This window comes from Phyllobates terribilis, unplaced genomic scaffold (genome assembly GCF_046119375.1).
Source record: "Phyllobates terribilis strain yellow unplaced genomic scaffold, ASM4611937v1 Scaffold_2__4_contigs__length_985480577, whole genome shotgun sequence".
NCBI classification, from domain to species: domain Eukaryota; kingdom Metazoa; phylum Chordata; class Amphibia; order Anura; family Dendrobatidae; genus Phyllobates; species Phyllobates terribilis.
This window is the reverse complement of record NW_027362762.1, coordinates 940482304-940505750: the sequence shown is the minus strand read 5'-3', so window position 1 is coordinate 940505750 and position 23447 is coordinate 940482304. Positions and strand designations below refer to the sequence as shown.

General features: G+C 42.8%; 1 protein-coding gene across 2 annotated transcripts in view; it reads right to left on the bottom strand.

Moving 5' to 3' along the window:
• GET1 (guided entry of tail-anchored proteins factor 1) overlaps positions 1–23447 on the bottom strand; it is a 108250-nt gene that overhangs the window by 10303 nt on the left and 74500 nt on the right. For both annotated transcript variants that reach the window (XM_073668427.1, XM_073668428.1), the window contains exon 3: positions 22737–22804. In XM_073668427.1, coding sequence (XP_073524528.1) covers positions 22737–22804 — 68 coding nt within the window. The remainder of the gene's footprint in view (positions 1–22736; positions 22805–23447) is intronic.

The window sequence follows — 23447 nt, the reverse complement described above, 5'->3', positions numbered from 1 at the left end:
CGACGGGATCAGATGTAAGTCTAATTTGTATGGTGAAGATTCGAACATTCAAAGCTAAAAGGTTTAGCCAGATGGTATCTGACGCCCACCTGTTTTTTTTCTCGGGCTATCCTTCCAACTATTTTCCAGGTTGTTGCACCACCAGGCCATTCTCCCCAATTATTGGACATGCCCGAGGATCAAGAGACTGTGTCTCAGGACATATTTATTCATTTTCCTCCACCTCTTTATACTCATGCCATTTGGACAAAGATGTAGACCATCTTTCTGCTCTCCAGGTCTTATCTCGTCCCTTTATACTGACCTGATCCTTTCTCCACTCCACTACCATATATGATGATACCAAATGGGATTCAGATTTGTGGATCCACTCTCTAACTTCCAGTGAGTCCAAGTGTGGATATCTTCCTCTATCACTTATCTAAATACACTCATCATCTAAACAAGTCTACAAATTTTAACCAGATGGTATCAGATTTCCACCCGTTTTTTTCCCTTAGATGTCTTGGGCTATCCTCCCAATGATTTGCACGATTGTTTCCCTACTCGAGGACATGCTCCGCATTTAGTGGACTTGCCAGAGGATTAAGAGACTATGGATGAGGATGTCTTCAATGATATTTTCCTTCCAACAAATTATTTTGGGGGAGAGGAGGATCCAGGCTGATCCTTTTGTTCTTTTGAGGAATAAGCCGCCGTCAGAAGAGTCCAGCATCGGCTCTCTCAAAGAGAACACGGGAGAGCTCGGCCGGGCCAAACTTTCCTGTGTAGGGAAGTTCGGAGGAGATGACTGTTCGTCCAAGAGTGATCTAATGAGTATGGGGGGTCTTAAGTTAACACAATCTGATAACAGGGATTTAGCGACATTTTATACAGGCAGTTTCATGGGAGGATGCACTAGAGGCGTAGACTGATTTTTACCATCAGTGATCAATGATCATTTGCGCACTGAACTGCATGATTGGGAATGATCGTTCCTACAAACGATGGTTCACGCAATCATTGTCCATGTAAATTGCTCTTTATAAATAGCACCAAAGTATCCAGAGAGCCCATAATGTTGGGTTTGAAACCGTCGACCTCCACACCAACGTGGAACTGTGTGTTACTTATAGTTTTTGTAGTGACGAGTGAAAAGGAGTCGGTCAACAGAAAATGACTGCTCAAACCAAGCACGAGCACTCTGTGCACCACTGTCGTTGCCAAACAGTTTAGTGAAGTAGTTAGAAAGGTGCACTGAACTTTTTGGCCACGGCAAGGTTGCACCTAGAGCCTGAGCTTAGTTGAACCAGTCATTTTCTGCTGACAGAATATCTTTTTAAGGGATTTCTCAGGTTAAAAAAAAAAAGTTTGTCATGGACACTATTCTAGTATTCTAGCGCAGAGGGTCTCTCTCATCTCTATTCATTGAAGATTAAGAACATTGAACATTATATTACAGTAGGAGTTGTATAATTAAATTCTCCTGTAGAGAGGCTAAAGGGGGACTCACCATTTTCTGGAGAATTCCCTCACTGTTTACAAGTGATTGCTGGGACTCTCGGCAGCATGACGTTGTACTATCAGCATATATTCAGGGAACAAATCTAATTAAAAAAGTAGAAAAAGTGGACAATTCCTTTAAGAAGAAATTAATGGTGCCGACTATAATCAGAACTGAATGCTGAAGGAAGTGATCAAGAGTTTATGAATTCTGGAACACAGATTGCAGTCTGAGAGAATGCCAGACCACATGTTGTTGGTGCTACTGTGAGCTGCCTGTGTGGCCTAAACGTGCTACCATGACCTGCAGCTCTCTGACCGTGCTACCATGACCCGCCGGCCAGAGAGCTGCAGTTTCCACGCTGACAGTGAGCCAGCAGCTGTGACTGGCGGTTAAAAGGTTACCGCCGGTCACAGGCGTCGGCTGATGAGAGCAATTCTCTTATCAGTGTATGCCCGGTCTCACTGATAGCAACGAGAGCAGGCGCTGCTGATGAGAGTGTTCATCAGCTGGCGCCTGTGCTATAAATAAATAATAATAAAAAAATGACTTGCGGTTCCTCTATTTTTGACAACCAGCGCAGGCAAAACCGACAGCTGCAGCCCACAGCTTTATCATGGCTGGTTATCAGGAATTGAGGGATCCCATGCCATTTTTTTAAATTATTTAAATAAATAATTTAAAAAACAACGTGGGGTTACCTCCATTTTTGACAACCAGCTAAGCTAAAGCAGACAGCTGGGGGATGGTATTCTCAGACTGGAAAGCGGCCATGGATATTGGTCCTCCCCAGCCTAAAAATAGCAGCCTGCAACCACCCCAGAAAAGGCGCATCTATTAGATGCGCCAATTCTGGAGCTTTGCCCAGCTCTTCCCACTTACCCTGGTGCGGTGGCAAGTGGGGTAATTGTTGTGGTGTTGATGTCAGCTGTTTTATGGCCGCTGGGAACTGCAGCTCTCTGACCCGCCAATCAGAGCCGTCAATGTTTCTCGCGCTGTCACACATATGACAGCATGGGAAACAGCCGATGTTCAGGCTGCCGAACCTAAAAAGTAACACGGACTTCCTGGAGAAGTCCATGTTCAGGGTCTGTGTCCGAAACACTAGGTGTTCAGTACGGTACCCGAACTTTACTGTTCGGGTTTGCCCATCACTAGTCATGACCTGAACTATAATCTTATTGAGTTACTTAAACCGCAAATTTATCCTGCTTTTCAATAAACAGAAGAAGCAATTAAAAAGTTACATGGACCCCAAAAGTATACCAATGAAAAGTCAACTCGTCCCCAATAAACAAACCCTCATGAAGAAGCATTGAGAGGAAAAAAGAAAATGATGGTTCTAACACAAAAACAAACATTTTTTTAAAGTATAGTTATTGTGCAAAAGTAAGAAAATATATATATATATATTATAAAAACTAAATACATTTAAACTGTGCGATGAACACTGTTGAAATACTAAAAGAAAATTCCCCAAAAAATTGCAGAATATCTTGGGTCTTCTACCACCTCAAAAAAAAATTAAGTATTTCAAATGATGCAAGTACAAACTATGACTTTTCCAGCAAAAAAAAAAAAAAGGAATATCCATCGCTGTGTAGTCTGATCTCACAGTCATACTCATTGATGTCCGTTTCCTACTGTTCTGTATGGTTTATTAGCAAAAAAGTAACGGGCAGTTGGAAGAAAGTCTGACTACAGGTTCAAGGTTTATTTGTAGTCTGTTACCATGGAGACATAGTTTGTCAAAGGAATTTTTAGACCAATTTCAAATTGACATCATTTTATTTTCTTGGATAGATTGGAACAAATAAAAAAAGGTGTAATAGAGGAAGGAAAAAGAGGCCAAAAGTAAAAGTGAGGTGATTATATGGCTGTCAGTCTTGCTGAATGATTTGCGTTTCGGTATATAGGATGGATAAACAGCACTAATCCTTTGTTATGATAAGCCGCGGTGAGAACCTGCGGTGACATTTCCGCCCTCCGGGGATTATGTAGTGATGTCATCCTATGCAGGGATCTTTCTGACAGACCTCATTTTACGACTGTGTGGTATTTTTGATGATGAGTGTCACCGATCTCAAATATGGGCGCCCTGTATTCACCTGTATTTATGGAGTAAGGATCGCACATTTACAATACCCCACTTAATTCACATAAGCACTCCACTTCTCAGGATAGGTGATGACTGGAGGCCCCCCACTGAGGGGGGTCTTTATGTATGGTAAGTATCTATCTTGGTCAGATTTTAATCCAATTTGGACTATCTTTTCCCTCTTGTGTGAGTGATACTGTGTTACGAATCCGGGTGGTGGAACCTCTGTGCTGCGGTGCAAGGAGGGACAGAGGGGCGTAACTAGGTATCAACTCGGATTGACCAAGGTCGCACGGCGGCTAACGACTCAGTGAACCAGGGAAGGACCCAGCAGAGGGACCAGGTGCTACTCTGGGCCTGTCCTTGTATGAGAGCAGGTGACTCCCACGGGTCAGAAGGCAGGGACAGACCGGTACAGCAGATGAGCACGGCAGGCAGGCTGATGGGTGATCCGGGTAGACGGACTGGCAGACACCACGGGTAACTGGCAGGAGCCTCCAGGTAGGCTGGCTGGTAGGCACGTCAGGTAACTGCTACGTTCTCCGGGTAGGCAGGCAAGCCTGGCCCATAGACAGACTGGCAGGTTTGGATCGTAGACAGACCGTCGGGCTGGAGAGTACACTTGACTGGCGGACAGGACTGGTAGTCAGGCTGGTGGACAGGACTGGTAGTCAGGCTGGCGGACTGGACTGGTAGTCAGGTTTGTGGACTGGACTGATGGTCAGGCTCGCGGACTGGTAGTCAGACTAGCAGCGGGACCTGAGGGCTGAAGCAGAGTTTAGGACACAAAGCTACAACCTTGCACGGGCACCTCCATTTTGGAGGAGGTGCCTTTTATATGAGAGGTCCTCTGGTCATTGGCCGGGGACTCCTTAGGATGGCGCGCGCGGCCCCTTCAAGAGGGAGGGAGAGCGCGCGCCCTAAGCACAGTGCCTGGGAAGCTGCGCGTGCCGGCAGCAGCAGCAGGAGAGCCGGAAGACGCCGGGCCGGGAGCGCGGCGGTAAGGGGGACGGCGTCTCTGCCTGTCAGGGGGCAGAGACGCCGATACTACATACTGCGTAATTACTTACCAAACTGGAGGACATTGTCATTGTTGACAGAGTCGTAAGAGTGTAAACTGATGTCGAGGCATTATATAGTAGCATCCTTCACAATATAAATATTAATGCTGCGGTATACTTTTTGAAAACTAAGAGCATATAGTTCCATAGTCACAATTCCTTAATATTTTTATTTAATAGCCAGTTCTTCCCCCAACTCAAGGGCACAGCGATGGGGAATCCTTGTGCCCCATCATATGCTAGTTTACCCAAGTTTTTCAGGATGTGTTGGTGTGGTGCACCTGGATTTTGTTTTAGGGGCACTACATCAATGAGATCTTTGTGTTAAGGGTCTCGTGATGAGAGGACCTTTAGGGATATTGTTTCCCTCTTGAAAATAAATGCAGTTGATCGAAGATTCATCCATAAAACCCATAAGATCTAGCTGTCCTTTTTGATATTTTACATTACAAAGGATCCCCCTAAAAGCCAGAAAACCCACCGCCAATAATAACCTGTTAATGTGGGAGAATCACCATCCAGAGCCCATAAAAAATGGTATTCCTAAAGCACACTACTTATGTATTAATATGAACTGTTTTAGGATGATCAGTTCCATCTATAAGCCAAAGATATGAAATGGAGGCTTTCTAGGAGAGGATAGCCTTTCACTGTTTTGAACTATGCTTATACATAAAGTGGGGGAAATAAGTATTTGATCCATTGCTGTTTTTGTAAGTTTGCCCACTGACAAAGACATGAACAGTCTATAATTTTAAGGGTAGGTTAATTTTAACATTGAGAGATAGTATATTTCCCCCACTGTATGCAGCAAGAAGGATAGACATTCACTCTTTACATATGGAAAAAGACCCCTTTCATCACAACTGATAAGAATCATAGAACCTTTTAATAACCAGTCAGAAAAGATAGTTTTGATTCTACGCAAACATCGGGGGAAATGCTATTGAGACAGGTTGGTTCATGGCCACTTCCATCCTGAGCACCCGTGATACATAGTGCATACCCGAGTACTCGACGCAAACTCAAGTAGCGAGAACTTGCGCTCAAGACTAATGACAACTTACTCAATATGATGACCTAATGTTATCAAATTCTGTGTCGTACCTCTAGGTTCAAAATGTTCACTATAATCCTTGATAAAAATCCTTGAGGGGTGTAGTTTTCAAAATAGGATCACTTGTGGGGGGTTTCCAATATTTAGGCGCATCAGGGACTCTCCAAATGCGACATGGCATCCGCTCTCGATTCCAGACAATTTTACGTTCCAAAAGTCACACAGTGCTCCTTCCCTTCCGAGCCCTGCCATGCGGCCAAACAGTGGTTTTTTCCCACATATGGGGTATTGCGTACTCAGGAGAAATTGCACAACAATTTTTGGGGTCCATTTTCTACTCTTACCCTTGTGAAAATAATTTGGGGCTAAACGATAATTTTTGTGGAGAAAGTTTGATTTTTTTTCTTTTCACGACTCTACGTTATAAACTTCTGTGAAGCACCTGGGGATTCAGGGTGCTCACCACACACCTAGTTAAATTCCCTGAGGGGTCTAGTTTCCAAAATGGTGTCACTTGTGGGGGATTTCCACTGTTTATGCACATCAGGGGCTCCCCAAAGGCGAAATGGCGCCCGCTAATTATTCAAGCAAATTTTACATTCAAAAAGTCAAATGGTGTCCTTCCCTTCCGAGCCCTGCTGTGCGCCCAAACAGTGGTTTTCCCCTACATATGGGGTATCGGCTTACTCAGGAGAAATTGCACAACAAATTTTGGGGTCTATTTTTTCCTGTTACGCTTGCGAAAATAAAAAAAATTTGGGTCTAAGTAAAATTTTTGTGAAAAAAAGTTAAATGTCCATGTTTTTCTTCCCCATTCCAAAGTTTCCTGTGAAGCAACTAAAGGGTTAATAAACTTCTTGAATGTGGTTTTAAGCACGGTGAGGGGTGGAGTTTTTAGAATGGTGTCACTTTTGGGTATTTTCTGTCATAAAGGCCCCTCAAAGTCACTTCAAATGTGATGTGGTCCCTAAAAAAGATGGTTTTGTAAATTTTGTTGGAGAAATCGCTGGTCAACTTTCAACCCCTATAACTTCATAGCAAAAAAAAAAATTTGGTTCCAAAATTGTGCTGCTAAATTGCTACATTTTCAAAATTTTATATAATTTACGATTTTTTTCACAAATAAACGCAAGTCATATCAAATAAATTTTAAAACTATCATGAAGTACAATATGTCACGAAAAAACCAACTCAGAATCAGGGGGATCCGTTGAAGCGTTCCAGAGTTATTACCTCATAAAGTGACAGTGGTCAGAATTGTAAAAATTGGCCCGGTCATTTAAGTGCAAACAACCTTCGGGGGTAAAGGGGTTAAAAATGACAAAAAGGAAAATGGGACGATGCAAAAGTTTGGCCACCCTACATGGTTAGTACCTAGTAGCACATCTTGTAAACGCTTTTTGCAGCCAGACAAGAGTCTTTCAATTCTTGTTTGAGGGATTTTCCTCCATTCTTCCTTGGAGAATTCTTCCAGTTCTTTGAGATTCCTGGGTCGTCTTGCATGCACTGCTATTTTGAGGTCTAGCCACAAATTTTCAATGATGTTTAGATCAGGGGACTGTGAGGGCCATTGTAAAACCTTCAGCCTTTTGAGGTCGTCTATTGTGGATTTTCATGTGTGTTTAAGATTATTATCCATTTGTAGAAGCCATCCTCTTTTAACCCCTTTCTGACGTGTGACCTAATAGTACGTCATGGTGACCTGGGCCGATTGGACCAATGACGTACTATTAGGTCATATGGCGATCGCGCCCGCACACAAGGGGTGCGGGGCGATCGCCGCCGGATGTCAGCTGAATGTCACAGCTTACACCCGGTGCTATGTGCAGGGAGCGGTCCTGCACCGCTCCCTGCACATTAACCCCCTCAATGCTGCGATCTGGCGGGGGCAAGGGGAGGTGATCGCTGATACTCACCTCTCCTGCCGGCGTCAGACGCTGTCTGCCACGGCCCCCGGATGTTGCCATGACAACATCCGGGTCACCAGACAGCAGGAAGATACTTTGATCATGCGCAGTGCATGACCAAAGTATCTTCTCCCTCTGCAGCAGTGACAGCCTGTATAGCACAGGGAGCTGCTGCTGGTCTCTATGCTATACAGGCGATCTAAAAATAAAATGTGAGAGTCCCATAGTGGGACATGGTATAAAAGTAAAAAAAAAAAATCAGAATATGGAAAAAAAATTGTAAAAATATTTTTTTAAAAAATAAAAATATATTGTACCCATGAATAAATATTGTGGAAAAAAAACAAAAAAACAATAAAAGTACCCATATATGGTATTGCCGCGTCCAGAATGACCTGTCCTATAAAACTGTGCCACTAGTTAACCCCTTTAGTGAAAACGGTAAAAAAAACAAACAAAAACAAAGCAAAAAAACATGCTTTATCATCATACCGCCAAACAAAAAAATGCAATAAAACGCGATCAAAAAGACAAATGCAAATAAAAATGGTACCGCTGAAAACGTCATCTTGTCCCTCAAAAAACAAGCCGCCATACAGTTCCATCGGCTGAAAAATAAAAAAGTTATAGCTCTCAGGATAAAGCGATACCAAAAAAATATTTTTTCTATAAAATAGTTTTTATTGTGTAAAAGCGCCAAAACATAAAAAAATATATAAATGTAGTACCGTTGTAATCATACTGACCCGAAGAATAACGCTGCCTTATCAATTTTAGCACACGCGAAACGGTATAAAAAAAAAAAAGAAAAGAAAAAACAATTCTAGAATTGTTTTTTTGTTTATTCGCCCTCCCAAAAATCGTAATAGAAAGTGATCAAAAAATGTCACGTGCCCAAAAATGGTACCAATAAAAAGTCAACTTGTTCCGCAAAAAACAAGCCGTCACATGACTGTGTCAGCCGAAATACGGAAAAAATTATAGCTCTCAAAATATGGTGATGCAAAAACTAGTCTTTGCAAAAAATCGTCTTTTAGTGTGTGACAGCTGTCAATCATAAAAACCTGATATGAATCTGGCATCACTGTAATCGCACCAACCCGAAGAATAAAGTCGTCTAATCACTTATACTGCACGAGGAACGGCGTAAAAAATAAACTCTAGGGTTAGGGTTGGGTTAGGGATGGGGTTGGGCTATGGTTAGGATTGGGATTTTTTCAAAAGTAAAGAAAAAAACGACGACGATATGGTTACTAATGTTGAGCGCAAGCGCTCACTACTTGAGTTTGCATCGGGTGCTCGGTATGCACAGAGTATAGCGGGTGCTCGAGTGACATGCTCGAGTCTCCTCCCCTTATGTTTTGCAACTGTTATAAAGCCAAAAGAACCTCATGGGAATTGCCTGCCATGCACAACTAATCCCCGCATATTGTTTCTTTTGGGTGTCTAATTACCATGAAACATGCAGGCGGGGACTCGAGCATGTCACTTGAGCACCCGTGATACATGGTGCATACCCGAGTACCCGATGCAAACTCAAGTAGCGAGCACTTGCTCTCAAGACTGATGACAACTTATTCAATATGATGACCTAATGTTATCAAATTCTGTGTCGCACCTTTGGGTTCAAAATGTTCACTATACCCCTTGATAAAATCCTTGAGGGGGATAGTTTCCAAAATGGGGTCACTTGTGGGGGGGTTTCCACTGTTTAGGTGCATCAGGGGCTCTCCAAAGGCAACATGGCATCCGTTAATTATTCAAGCAAATTTTACATTCAAAAAGTCAAATGGCGCACCTTCCCTTCCGAACCCTGTCGTGTGCCCAAACAGTGGTTTTCCCCCACATATGGGGTATCGGCGTGCTCAGGAGGAACTGCACAACAAATTGCATGGTGCAATTTCTCCTGTTGCCCTTATGAAAACGCAAAATTGGAGGCTGAAAAACATATTTGTTGCAAAAATGTGAACATTTTATTTTTACGGCTCAATGTTCTAAACTTCTGTGAAGCACCTGGGGGTTCAAGGTGCTCACCACACATCTAGACAAGTTCCCTGAGGGGTCTAGTTTCCAAAATGGGGTCACTTGTGGGGGGTTTCCACTGTTTAGGCACATCAGGGGCTCTCCAAACGCAACATGGTGTCCGCTAATTATTCAAGCAAATTTTACATTCAAAAAGTCAAATGGCGTCCTTCCCTTCCAAGCCCTGCCGTGCGCTCACACAGTGGTTTGCCCCCACACATGGGGTATTGGCGTGCTCAGAAGAAATTGAACAAAAAATTTTGGGGTCTATTTTTTCCTGTTACCCTTGCAAAAATAAAAAAATTGGGGTCTAAATTAACATTTTTGTTAAAAAAGTTAAATGTTCATTTTTTTCTTCTACATTCCAAAAATTCCTGTGAAGCACGTGAAGGGTTAATAAACTTCTTGAATGTGGTTCTGAGCACCTTGAGGGGTGCAGTTTTTAGAATGGTGTCACTTTTGGGTATTTTCTGTCATAAAGGCCCCTCAAAGTCACTTCAAATGTGATGTGATCCCTAAAAAAATGGTTTTGTAAATTTTGTTGGAAAAATGAGAAATCGCTGGTCAACTTTTAACCCTTATAGCTCCCTAACAAAAAAAAAATTGGTTCCAATTGTGCTGATGTAAAGTAGACATGTGGGAAATGTTATTTATTAACTTTTTTGTGTGACATATCTCTCTTATTTAATGGCATAAAAATTAAAATTATGAAAATTGCAAAATTTTCAAAAAATTTTGCCAAATTTCCGTTTTTTTCAGAAATAAACACAAGTGATGTTGAAGAAATTTTACCACTATCATGAAGTACAATATGTCACGAAAAAACAATCTCAGAATCAGGGGGATCCGTTGAAGCGTTCCAGAATAATTACCTCATAAAGTGACAGTGGTCAGAATTGTAAAAATTGGCCAGGTCATTAATGTGCAAACAGCCTTCAGGGGTAAAGGGGTTAAACTTCAGCTTTTTTACAGATGGTGTTATGTTTGCATCAAGAATCGGTTGAAATTTCATTGAATCCATTCTTCCCTTTACCCGTGAAATGTTCCCTATGCCATTGGCTGCAACAAAACCCCAAAGCATGATCCACCCACATGCTTAATGGTTGGTGAGATGTTCTTTTTCTGAAACTCTGTGCCCTTTTTCCTCCACACAAACCTTTGATTATTGTGTTCAAAGAGTTCTATTTTAATCTCATCGGTCCACAGAGCTTGTTTCCAAAATGTTTCAGGCTGTTTAGATGTTCTTTTGCATACTTCTGATGCTGAATCTTATGGTGAGGTTTTCTTCTGATGACTGTTCCATGAAGACCATATTTGTGCAGGTGTCTCTGAACAGTAGAACAATCTTCCACAACTTTAGAGTCTGCTAAATCTTTCTGAAGGTCTTTTACAGTCAAACGGGGGTTCTGATTAGCCTCTCTAGCAATCCTACGAGCAGCTCTCACTGAAATTTTGCTTGGTTTTCAAAACCTTATCTTAACCTCTACTGTTCCTGGTAACTGTCATTTCTTAATTACATTTCGAACTGAAAAAAAAGGCAACTTGAAAACACTTTGCTATCTTCTTATAGCCTTCTCTTGCTTTGTGGGCCTCCATTTTCATTTTCAGCATGCTAGGCAGCTGCTTAGAAGAACCCATGGCTGCTGTTTTTAGGCACGAGATTAGAGGAGGCTGGGTTTTTATAAAGCTGGGAAATTTGCATCACATGGCTTTCCCTAACGATGATAGCGAACAAGCCATAACCCGCAAAAGGCTAATTAAGGTCTGAAACCTTGGTCAAAGTTATCTGAACACACGAATCTCCAACGGTGCCCAAACTTTTGCATCTGCCCATTTTCCTTTTTGTAATTTTTAAAATGAAAAAAAAAAAGACAATATATTTTTTTGCCTAAAATAAAAAAAAAAAGTAAAATTAAAAAAAAAGTTGTATCAACTTGACAACCCCTTTAAGCACAGGAATTTAATGTCCTGTAAAAAGAAAACAAAACATAAGACATAGACATAAATGCTATCCAAAGTGTATCCTGGTGGCTGAGGATGATCTCAATCCACCTCCTATAGATCGTAACTGAGCCAAATTTTTTGCTCAACTTCAAAAAGTTAGCTACAAAAAAAAAAAAAAAAAAAAAAGAACTTCCTAGAGCTTTTTTCTCCTGAGTTCCTACAGATTTCTATAAGAAAATATCATCAATTAGCAATAACGTAGAGCTATAGAAGAAAGTCAAGGGCCTCATCCTGGGCATGGGCATTAAATAAACCATCTCTTCCAGCTGCGAGCGAGATGTCCGGCTCTTCTGAAAAATTGATTCTCGAACTTTATAACAAACTTAGTAGAACTAAAAAGCACCACAATGGTTTTTCAAAAAGTAGGATAGAAGAAAATGCTGAAAAACAATGAATATACATATTCGCCCTCGCTCAGTGAGATTGGATGGAGACGTCGGTGAACAGCAATTTTCGAGTGTGACAACAGATTTCCAATGGGATTTCAGTCTGGACTTTGACTGGGCTGTTCACACACATGAATATGCTTTGATCTACACCATCCATTGTAGCTCTGGCAAAATGTTTAGAGTCGTTGTCCTGCTAGAAAGTGAAGTTACGCTCCAATCTCAAGTCTTCTGTAGCCTGTAACAGGTTTTCCTCCAGGATTGCCCTGTATTTAGCGCCATCCATCTTCCCATCAACTCTGACCAGTTTCCCTATCCCTGCTGAAGAAATGCCTCCCCATAGCAGGATGCTGCCACCACTATGTGTGATGGTGGGGATGGTGTTTTCAGGGTGATGTGCAGTGTTAGTCTTCCTCCACACATAGCGATTTGCATTTAGCCGAAAAAGTTCTCATTTGGTCTCATTTAGCCACAGCACCTTCTTCCACATGCTCGCTCTGTCCCCTACATAGCTTTTTGTAAACTGAACTTCTTATGGCTTGCTTTCAAAAATGGCTTTCTTCTTGCCAGTCTTCCATAAAGGCCAGATTTGTGGAGTATACAACTGTTGTCCTGTGGACAGATTCTCCCACCTGAGCTGTGGGTCTCTGCAGCTCCTCCACAGTGACCATGGGCCTCTTGACTGCTTCTTTAATTAGTTCTCCTTGCTTGGGATGTCAGTTTAGGTGGACGGCCATGTCTTGGTAGGTTTGCAGTTGTACCATGCTCCTTCCCACAGCTTTATCCCTGACCTGTCTGGTGTGCACCTTAGTTTTCATGATGCTGTTTGATCCCTATGTTCTCAAACTTCTGAGGCTTTATCCCTGACCTGTCTGGTGTGCACCTTAGTTTTCATGATGCTGTTTGATCCCTATGTTCTCAAACTTCTGAGGCTGTATCCCTGACCTGTCTGGTGTGCACCTTAGTTTTCATGATGCTGTTTGATCCCTATGTTCTCAAACCTCTGAGGCCTTTATAGAACATCTGTATTTATACTAAGAATAAATTGCACAAAGGTGGACTCAATGTATTTATTATGTGACTTCTGGAGGTAATTGGTCACTCTGGGTTTTATTTAAGCGTTTCAGACTACATAGGGCATAATACAAATGTATGTCACAATTTTCAGATTTATATTTTTAAAATATAAAAAAAAACATATATTATTTCCTTCTCACTTCACAAATACTTGCTACTTTGTCTGGGTATCAGGGCTGTGGAGTCGGTAAACCAAACCTCTGACTCCTCAATTTCTTTGACACCGACTCCCTCATACACGGCTCATGTTTAAGTGATAAATTTACTGTAGCACAGATTCATCTCAGCTAAAAGTCTAAACCCTTAGATCAGGAATAGGACATTTCATAACTTTCCCAAATTCTTATAAAAAAAAATCACATGAGTCGGAGTTGGTCCATTTTATACCGAATCCACCAAAATGGACACCGACTCCCTGGTTGGTAAATCACATAAAATCCCAATAAAATACATTTATATTTGTGGATGTAAAGTGAAAAAATGTGGAAAAATTCACGTGGTATGAATACTTTTTTCAAGGCACTGTACACAGCTCAGCATTCTGAGCTCTGCTAGATCTGCAGCAGAGAAAACTGTGATCCCATCATAACTGCTGCACCCAATAAACTAAGTGATAAATTGCTAGAATCAAGGTCTCTGCCCCTACAACCTGCTGCTGTCAGATTAAGTAGCAAAACCTGCTGACAGATTCCCTTTTACATCACATGATAAAAAGAGAGGTATTTAAAAATAAAGCCACAGTAGATGGTGACAACAACATCACATGGACAAAAATAGAGATAAAGTAACCAAATTATAATCATGATGTCAAACATAGAAAACTTGAAAATGTAAACATTTATAATGAGAGATTGTGTCAGGGCGAAATAATATACCCACGTCGACAGATAAAATATTATAAAAAAAAAGTTAAAGTGCATGCACAAAGGTACTTACAGTAAGTAAAATATGCACAAACCGAAAAAAAGAGGTTTGTATAAATACCAAGAAAGAGTTATAGAACTGAATAAATTGTGAAAGATGGATCTATAGAAACAAGTAAGAGCAAAGTGCTACAAACTGAACGATCCATAAAGTATATAATGAAGTTATATGAAGTGCCTACTGCAAATGAGGAAAACCGCAACTTTTTCTTTGCATTCATACAACTCAGCATCTTTTTTTCTACTTTCTGCATATTTTACTTACGTGAAGTTTAAAGGGCAGGCATCTGTCAGTAAGATAGTCCCTCTTAGGCCGTCTACATGGGCAGGTATGTGATCGGAAGCTGGATAAAAGTACACCTTGATATCTGCGATCTGATGTTTTATTCCAGAGAAATCAATGTTTTTCTTAATTTGTAAATGAGCTGTTAAGATCTATGGGCCGGACATAGATCTCCCTGAGAATCTGCCTCCAGAAAAGGAGTTACTAGTGTAAGACATATAATGACTAACAGTCTGCTCTCCTGATCTACATGCCTCACACTGGTAACACCTCCTCTTTCATTTAAAATAAGATCTGGAGGCCGAGTCTCGGGAAGATCTATGTCCAGCCCATAGATCTTAACAGCTCATTTACATATTAAGAAAAACATAGATTTCTCTGGAATAAGACATCGGATCACAGATATCAAGGTATCATTTTGTTCAGCTTCCTATGACCTACATCACCATATAGACGGCTCGGGAGGGATGATCATACTGACAGATTCTCATTAATATTTACTTTTGCACATGCAGTTAACTCTTTTTTTTTATAGATATTTTTGTCAAAGTTGAATATGTACTTCACCCTGACATTTTATTATAATTGTTTACATATTAAAATTTTTAATTCATTACTTTATCTCTATTTTTGCCCCCTTCGATGTTGTGGTCACCATCTACTGTGGATTTGCTTTGAAATATCCCCTTCTTTTATTTTGTGATTTAATAAACTACATTTTGATGATGAGAAATAATAACTTACAATTTTGTCTAATAGTGGTGATTCTGAGCTTTATCTTGTTAGGTTAGTATTCTCAGAGCTAAGTATGAGCTTCTGATAAACAAGAAGAAGATTTTAGACTTCCACAAGCCCCCAACAGACAATGTATAAAGTCACTGATTGTGGCTGAGCCCTAATTAATCAGAGATACAATTACATATAAATGTACATATAACAAAACTGAATCCACTTTAAAAGAGACTCAAAATACAAAAAATAGTTAATATTTCCCTTATGTCTACTTTACATTGGCATCATTTTTATTACGTCCATTTATTTTTTGGGGACTTTTTCCACATTTTCAAGAAACTTTCAGAAACCTATTTTTTAGGGACTGATTCTCAAGTTCCTCTGAGGGCTCGATATATTAAAAACTCCTGAAAAATCACCCCTTTTTTTTTTTTTTTAATTCACCCCTTAAAGTATTTAAAATTGTTTAAAAATAATATTTACAAAGCTTCTTAACCCTTTAGGTGCTGCACAGGAATAAAAGCAATGTGAAATATTTTTGTTTGCAGATATTCAAACTGTAATCCATATTTTCTGAAAAGCAGCGACAAACCATAGAAATACAACATGATATTTATTACCCTGATTCTGTATTTTTTTTTTTTTTTTTTTTTTAGAAATTTCCCATATGCGGCCTTAGTGTGCAGCTTTAATGAAACGTAGGCCTCAGAAATGAAGGAGCACCTTCTGGATTTTTGGGGCCTCCTTTTTATTAACAATTTTTTCCAGGCACTATTTCAGTTTACAGATGTCTTGAGGAGGCAAAACACAAGAAACACAGCTCAAAAGCCTCCCCCATTTTGGAAACTGGACCCCTATAGGAATTCATCTTGAGGCTTTACAGAGAACATTTGGACCCCACAGGTGTTTTAAAGATTTTTATAATAGGAACAAAGAAAAAATGTTGGCCGCTCACTCCTTGGCTAAAAAATTATTCCTTTATTACATACCGTGTGGAGGATACAGACAGACAAAGAGCAACAGCCGTTTCGCACTGCCAAGTGCTTCATCCAGGCTCTGAGATCCTTGATGAAGCGCTTGGCAGCGCGAAACAGCCATCACTCTTTTGTCTGTCTGTATCCTCCACACGGTATGTAATAAAGGAATAATTTTTTAGCCATAGGGTGAGTGTCACAGTTCTTTCTTTGCTGCTATTTCTGAGAATGACTGTCTCCTGTTAAGCACCATGTGTGGCTACGTTATAGCTGACTCGGGACTTAAACAATGATCTTTTTCTCCATATTTTACTCCATTAATTTGATTGCAAATATTAGTAGTACAGACCGATCCTCTTTTCATTTATTAAAGGTATTTATAGCATTGGGTTGTCATGAAAATTATAAATTATATTTGGCCAAAAATATTTTGTTTTAGTTATTATTTTATGTTTACCAAGAGGTAAAAAAAGAAAAAAAAAGTATCAGGTAATTTATAATTGCCACTATTTCTCCCGAGTATGGAAATCCTCTCTATGAGATCGTACAATACTGTTTGGGCCCATGGCGGGGTTCAGAAGATAAGGAGAGGTATTTCGTTTTTGGAGTGCAAACTTAACCGGAATGGTTTTCGGTCGCAAACCCTGAAGTACCAGTACGGGAGACATCCCCACCCCTAGAAGTGACTCCATTTTGGAAAACTACGAAATGAAAAGGTTCCTAAACATTAACTACAATTCTGGAAATGCCCGACGTCTCCAATAGACTGATTCAGTTGAGTTTGATGAGGGTATGAATTGCTTCAGTTTGAGGGTTTTATCACCTCTGGAGAAAGTGTTATATAAATTGCTCAATTTGTTTCCTCCACTTGACAGAATCCTTGTATTCATTTTCCCTAACACGTATGTTGTGGTGTCACGTTATAAAGTCTGTATCCTGCTGGGTCGGTTTACAAACTTCATTAGCGGCGGGTGTCATCACGCAGGTCGTCACCGGAGAGCCACAGATTTTCCTCTTATGATCATTTACACAGTTTTCACCCCAATTGCCGGGGTGCTGCCTGGTGGTTTTTGACTGTGCAGAAAAATACCTGTACCTGCAGCATAGCCAAAAACCACGGTGCGGTAATATGGTGTAAGGGCAGCTTGTCTCCTAAAAATAGGGCCGAGTAGGCAGGGTAGGTACCTGCATAGGGCGCCATCTCTTGCCTCCCAGAGGGTAACGCACTTTGGGAAAAAAAAACTGACAATTGCTGAATGCCTGAAGCTGCCCGGCACCTTCCTCAGGCAGCAGGCATTCAGCACACTGACGGCCGGGGCACAGGCACCTTCCTCCGGCCGGAGGCATTCAGCACACTGATGGCCGGGGCACAGGCACCTTCCTCCGGCCGCAGGCATTCAGCACACTGACGGCCGAGGCACAGGCACAGGCACCTTCCTCCGGCCGCAGGCATTCAGCACACTGATGGCCGGGGCACAGGCACCTTCCTCCGGCCGCAGGCATTCAGCACACTGACGGCCGGGGCACAGGCACAGGCACCTTCCTCCGGCCGCAGGCATTCAGCACACTGATGGCCGGGGCACAGGCACAGGCACCTTCCTCCGGCCGCAGGCATTCAGCACACTGACGGCCGGGGCACAGGCACCTTCCTCCGGCCGCAGGCATTCAGCACACTGATGGCCGGGGCACAGGCACAGGCACCTTCCTCCGGCCGCAGGCATTCAGCACACTGATGGCCGGGGCACAGGCACCTTCCTCCGGCCGCAGGCATTCAGCACACTGACGGCCGGGGCACAGGCACCTTCCTCCGGCCGCAGGCATTCAGCACACTGATGGCCGGGGCACAGGCACCTTCCTCCGGCCGCAGGCATTCAGCACACTGACGGCCGGGGCACAGGCACAGGCACCTTCCTCCGGCCGCAGACATTCAGCACACTGATGGCCGGGGCACAGAGGTGAGCTCCCTCCCTGCACTCCATAGCATTCATATCTATCAGATGCAAATACAATTACTGTGAACGTCACCCAGGACAGGAGCAGAGGAGATGTAATCAGCTCCCTGCACCGCCGGGAACTCCATCAGAAAGAAGGCTACTTGTGGCCTGCGTAGTGCTGGAGAGTACAAGTGCGGCGTCCACTGCAGCACCAAACAGAAGGCGAGACGGAGGCGATGCTGGACGGGGAGCCTGGATTAGGTGAGTAGAAGCTTTTTTTTTTTATTTTTCTTATATTATTTTGTCAATGAATGGGGCTATCACAAGAGGGGTTGTGGGGGACAACAAAAGAGGGGCTGTGGGGACATCATATTACGGTATATGGAAGATTGTGGGGGACATTATACTAGGGACTATGAAGGACATTCTACCTGGGCCGTAGGGGCATAAGATTATATGGGGGCCTGTGGAGGATATTATACTGGGGGGGGGGGCTGAGGGAGACATTATACCTGGGCTTTGGGGACATCATACTATATAGGGGGCAGTAGGGGACATACTGGGGTCAGCGGGGATCATACTATATAGGGGGGCTGTGGAGGACATTATACCTGGGCTGTGGGGACATTAGATTATATGGAGACTTGTGTAGGACATTATACTGGAGGGCTGTGGGGGACATCATACTATATGCAGGGTTGTGGGGGGCATCATGCTGTATTGGGGCTGTGGGGGAAATTATACTGGGGGCTGTGGGGACATCATATTACGGTATATGGAAGATTGTGGGGGACATTATACCGGGGACTATGAAGGACATTCTACCTGGGCCGTAGGGACATCAGATTATATAGGGGCCTGTGGAGGATATTATACTGGGGGCTGAGGGAGACATTATACCTGGGCTTTGGGGACATCATACTATATAAGGGGCTGTAGGGTACATACTGGGGTCTATGGTGACCATACTATATTGGGGGCTGTGGAGGACATTATACCTGGGCTGTGGGGACATTAGATTATATGGGGGCCTGTGTAGGACATTATACTGGAGGGCTGCGTGGGACATCATACTATATGTAGGGTTGTGGGGGGCATCATGCTGTATTGGGGCTGTGGGGGAAATTATACTGTGGGCTGTGGAGACATCATACTTTAAAAGAGGCTGTGGTGACCATACTGTTTAAGGGACTATGGAGGTCATTATACTGCATAGGGCTGTGATCATGTTGCATAGGAGGCTGTGGAAGACATCATAGTGCATGGGGGGCTGTGGTGGACATAACAGTGTATATTGGGGGGCTGCTGTGGTATCATACTGTACAGGTGGGTTTGGTGACCATCATACTGTGATGGGAGACACCGAATGGATATGGAGAGGGTGCAGTGTGAATTGGAGACACAGTATTGAGAGAGATTAGCATGGCGGGGGGATAGTGTGGAAATATAGAGAGTATAAAGGAAAATTAGAGGGGATCGCCATGGCATAGGCCGTGGTTCATAAGGGCGGTCGGTATGTCGGGTATAGCTGATAGTGGCAGACAGTGGGGGGTGGTTGTAGATTATTAGGTGGACAGTGTGGAGACCATATTCCATAGGAGGCTTATTTAGGTCATAGTATGGGCAGATAGTTTTATACAGAAGCATTTTAATAGCACTCCGGAGACGACCGGAGAAGATGGAAGCTGTGGATGTGAAAGGTCATCACGGAGTCAGGACAAGATGGAGACGAAAAGAAAGAAACGACTCTTATTAGAGAAGAGGTCACCTATGAGGAACCTGGATGTAAATGTTCACTTGTTGATACTGACTTCGTCTTCGTTGTATGGTTCGCAGTCTGATGATGACTAGTAACAATAACTCCCAGCATCTCCTTACCATTGTTAAGGACACCCCCTGTTAAGTAACTCTCCTAAGGTCCACCACTGCAACCCCCGGAGATAACCGCTGATGTCTTGGGTGGTCATGAGCAACAGCGGAAACTCTGCCCCTTCCAGAAACCTCTAGAGAACAAAAGAATTGGACATGTTGAAGTCCAACATGCCTGACCCTGATATAAAGAGAGAATTGGGATGCCGCCGTACACCTCAGTTAGTCGGACGACATTCTCCCAACGTTTGCAGCCAGATTTAGTCTGTCAATTCCCTGTGTAATGAACTCCAGTTGTAAAAACCCCAAAAAGTTCAAGGGTCTGCAGTATTTCGACTGCACAGGGCTAATATTTCATATAAGTAACAATTTATATCTTACCTCACCCCCCAAAAAAAAACCTTTAACTAGCTAACCCAGACAACTAGCCTCATCAAAAATGGGTTTGTCCAGAATTAGAATAACATTTTTCCAAAAACAGCGCCGCCCCCCTGTCTACAGGTCGTGTGTGGTATTGCACCTCTATAGTAATCACTTCAACAAAGTTGATCTGCAATACCAGAAACAACCAGAAGACAGGGGTGGCGATGTTTCTGGAAGAAGGCAGCCATGTTTTTCTAATCGTGGACAGTGAATTACAACCACTTTGTAAAACTAATACGAGTATAAGTCATACAGATATCATTGCTTCTAAGGGCAATAACACTGGTAACATGGTGCGGTATGGTGCTCCGTAGTACGAGACTCTCTGTGCCACCATGTAGCCTCCGGCACAGCGCTCTGCCATGTGCACGAGGCCTTAGGTAGAAATGCTTTACTCAAAGGGTGCCAAGACTTTTGCATTTGAATGTGTATATATTGGTAGCCAATATTACATGTGTGATATCTGCCCTCTATGTAGATACAGCCATGTCAGGTACTTCGCCACGAGACGGAAATTCTGTGGATTTTCCATCCGAATAGGCAGACGGAAAATCATCAGCAGAACACGACGGGCAGCAAAATGGATGAAATTTTGCACAATTTTCTACATGGAAATTGACGTGTGATGAGGTTTTTACATTCGCAGCATATAAGAAGGAGCAAAGATTCGCCGCTTATTTATCCCACTGACTTGGGGGAAGTGAAAATCCACAATCACATCAAAATTATTTGGATCTCTGCCAATCTAGCCTAATTGACAGCTCATTATACATCCTCTCTGTAAAACCTTTACCCACATAGCCTGATTGACTGTTCCTCAATATCCCACCTCTCTGCTAAATCTTTGCCCACATAGCCTGATTGACAGCACCTCACTATCCCTCCTCCCTGCTGAATCTCAGCCCACATAGCCTGATTGACAGAGCCTCACTATCCCTCCTCCCTGCTGAATCTCTGCCCACATAGCCTGATTGACAGCGCCTCACTATCCCTCCTCCCTGCTGAATCTCTGCCCACATAGCCTGATTGACAGCGCCTCACTATCCCTCCTCTCTGCTGAATCTCTGCCCACATAGCCTGATTGACAGCCCCTCACTATTCCTCCTCCCTGCTGAATTTCTGCCCACATAGCCTCATTGACAGCGCCTCACTATCCCTCCTCCCTGCTGAATCTCTGCCCACGTAGTCTGATTGACAGCTCCTCAGTGTCCCTTCTCCCCATTGCTGAGTCTCCCTTCACTTAGCCTGACTGACAGCTTCTGAGTGTTCCCTCTGCCCTGCTGTAGCTGAGTCTAAGCCAATCTAGCCTGACTGACAGCTTCTGAGTGTCCCCTCTCGCTGTTCCTGAATCTCCTCCAATCTAGCCTGACAGACAACTCCTCAGTGTCCCTCCTCCCTGCTGAATCTCTGCCAATAGTCTGATTGACGTTTCTTCAGAGTCCTTCTCCCTGCTACTTTATCTCCATCCACCTAGTCTGACTGACATCTCCTCAGTGTCCCTCCTCCTTACTGCTGAAGCTCCACCCACCCAGTCTGATTGACAGCTCCTTATGCAACTCCTCTCTGCTGCTGAAATCTCACACATCTCAGTACAAGCTGCAGGTGTCAGTCAGTCTTTACTGAATACATTGGACTCTCACTCTTTAGTTGGATTCATAAAATGCTCATTTTAACATTAGGATAGCACAGTCATTCTGATGGGGATAATAAAAGTAATTCTACCAGCCTCATCAGGCCTGATATATCAATTTAATTATGCATGCAGTTTATACTGTGAGATCTGGTAACAGATCTGTTATAAAGGAGGGTTGTTTAAAGATAACGCACTGTAATAGGTCAACTATCTGAATTAATACTTATCATTGCTTGTGTTATAGGCCTAAACCCTGAGGCTGCACTGCGGAGAGACCATGGTGACAACATACTGCCTTCTGTTTTCTGTCAGGTGTTATCATAGAGACCCTGTGTGGATCCAAAGCACTAAACACACAAAAGTCCACACGTACATAAGAACTGTCACTATTACAGCCAGGCAGGATATTTTAACTATTGATATTGATCCACCCAAAGTTTCCATGACACCTGACAGAAAACAGAAGGAGACATGACATCAGAATCTCAGAGCAGAGCGGCCCGAGGCGTTAGCTCTACAAGTACAAGCACTCATATGTGAACACAAAAGGACAATGGGCCTCAGTTATCAAAAACTGGCTAAAAAAATGTCATCCATGCTGCTGCATATGTGCTACTGCGCTACATAGAGATAGGGGAGCAGGAATCCCTCATCTCTGTGTGTGCTGTGTATGGGAGACATCATGACAGCTAGTCTCCACCCAGCAGCTCAGAGACAACTGAAAATTAGGGATAGCAGAGGGGAAAGCTGGTGGAAAAAAAGCAGGACGCATACATAGGCAGGGTTTGATCCTACTGAAGATATATATATATATTTATTTATTTATTTTTTTAAATAGTGATTTGATATCTGGAAATGAAGTGCACCTACCTGCAAGATATAAAACACAATGCTGACCACCCACTTGATCTTCGCTAGCTGAGCCGTCCTGGCTTTTACTGTCAGTAAGAAAGAAAAGGAGGGAAAATCAATAAAACATTAAAATAAAAAGAAATTAAAAAAAAACTGCAGCAAATGTTATAAAACATGAAGATCAATGATACTCACCTCAACTGGCGGTCCTCAACGGACCGGATCCTGACCCCCCCCACCCACCTGACATCATCTGTCAGAGTAGAGTCAGGAGGCCTCCAAAAATGACATGGAGATGTGACCACAACATTAGGCCGCCGGCTACAAAGACAACTGATCAGAAGGTTGGGATAGTGTTGGGGGACGCGGATGGGGTGACAAAGGTATCTCCCTCTGTCTTACTGCATAGATGCCGCAGTCACTATTTACTGTGGCATTCAAGGGGTTTAATGGCTGGGATTGGAGTAAAGTTGGCCATACACATTGGATAAAAGCAGGAGATGATTGCACAACCATTGAGTGAACTTGTCGATCAATCCTGGTCAATACAGCTGCTGGTATCGCGGGCTCCGCTCAACAGTCAATGGCTAAGGGCAGGAAGAGGTTAAAGGGTTTTTCATCTCTGGGAAAGTTCATGGCACATCTTTGGAAGAATAAATAGTCATGGCCATTTTGGCCCAGCAATCAGCTGTGGACTACACATCCTGTGCATAAGCCATAAATCCATTC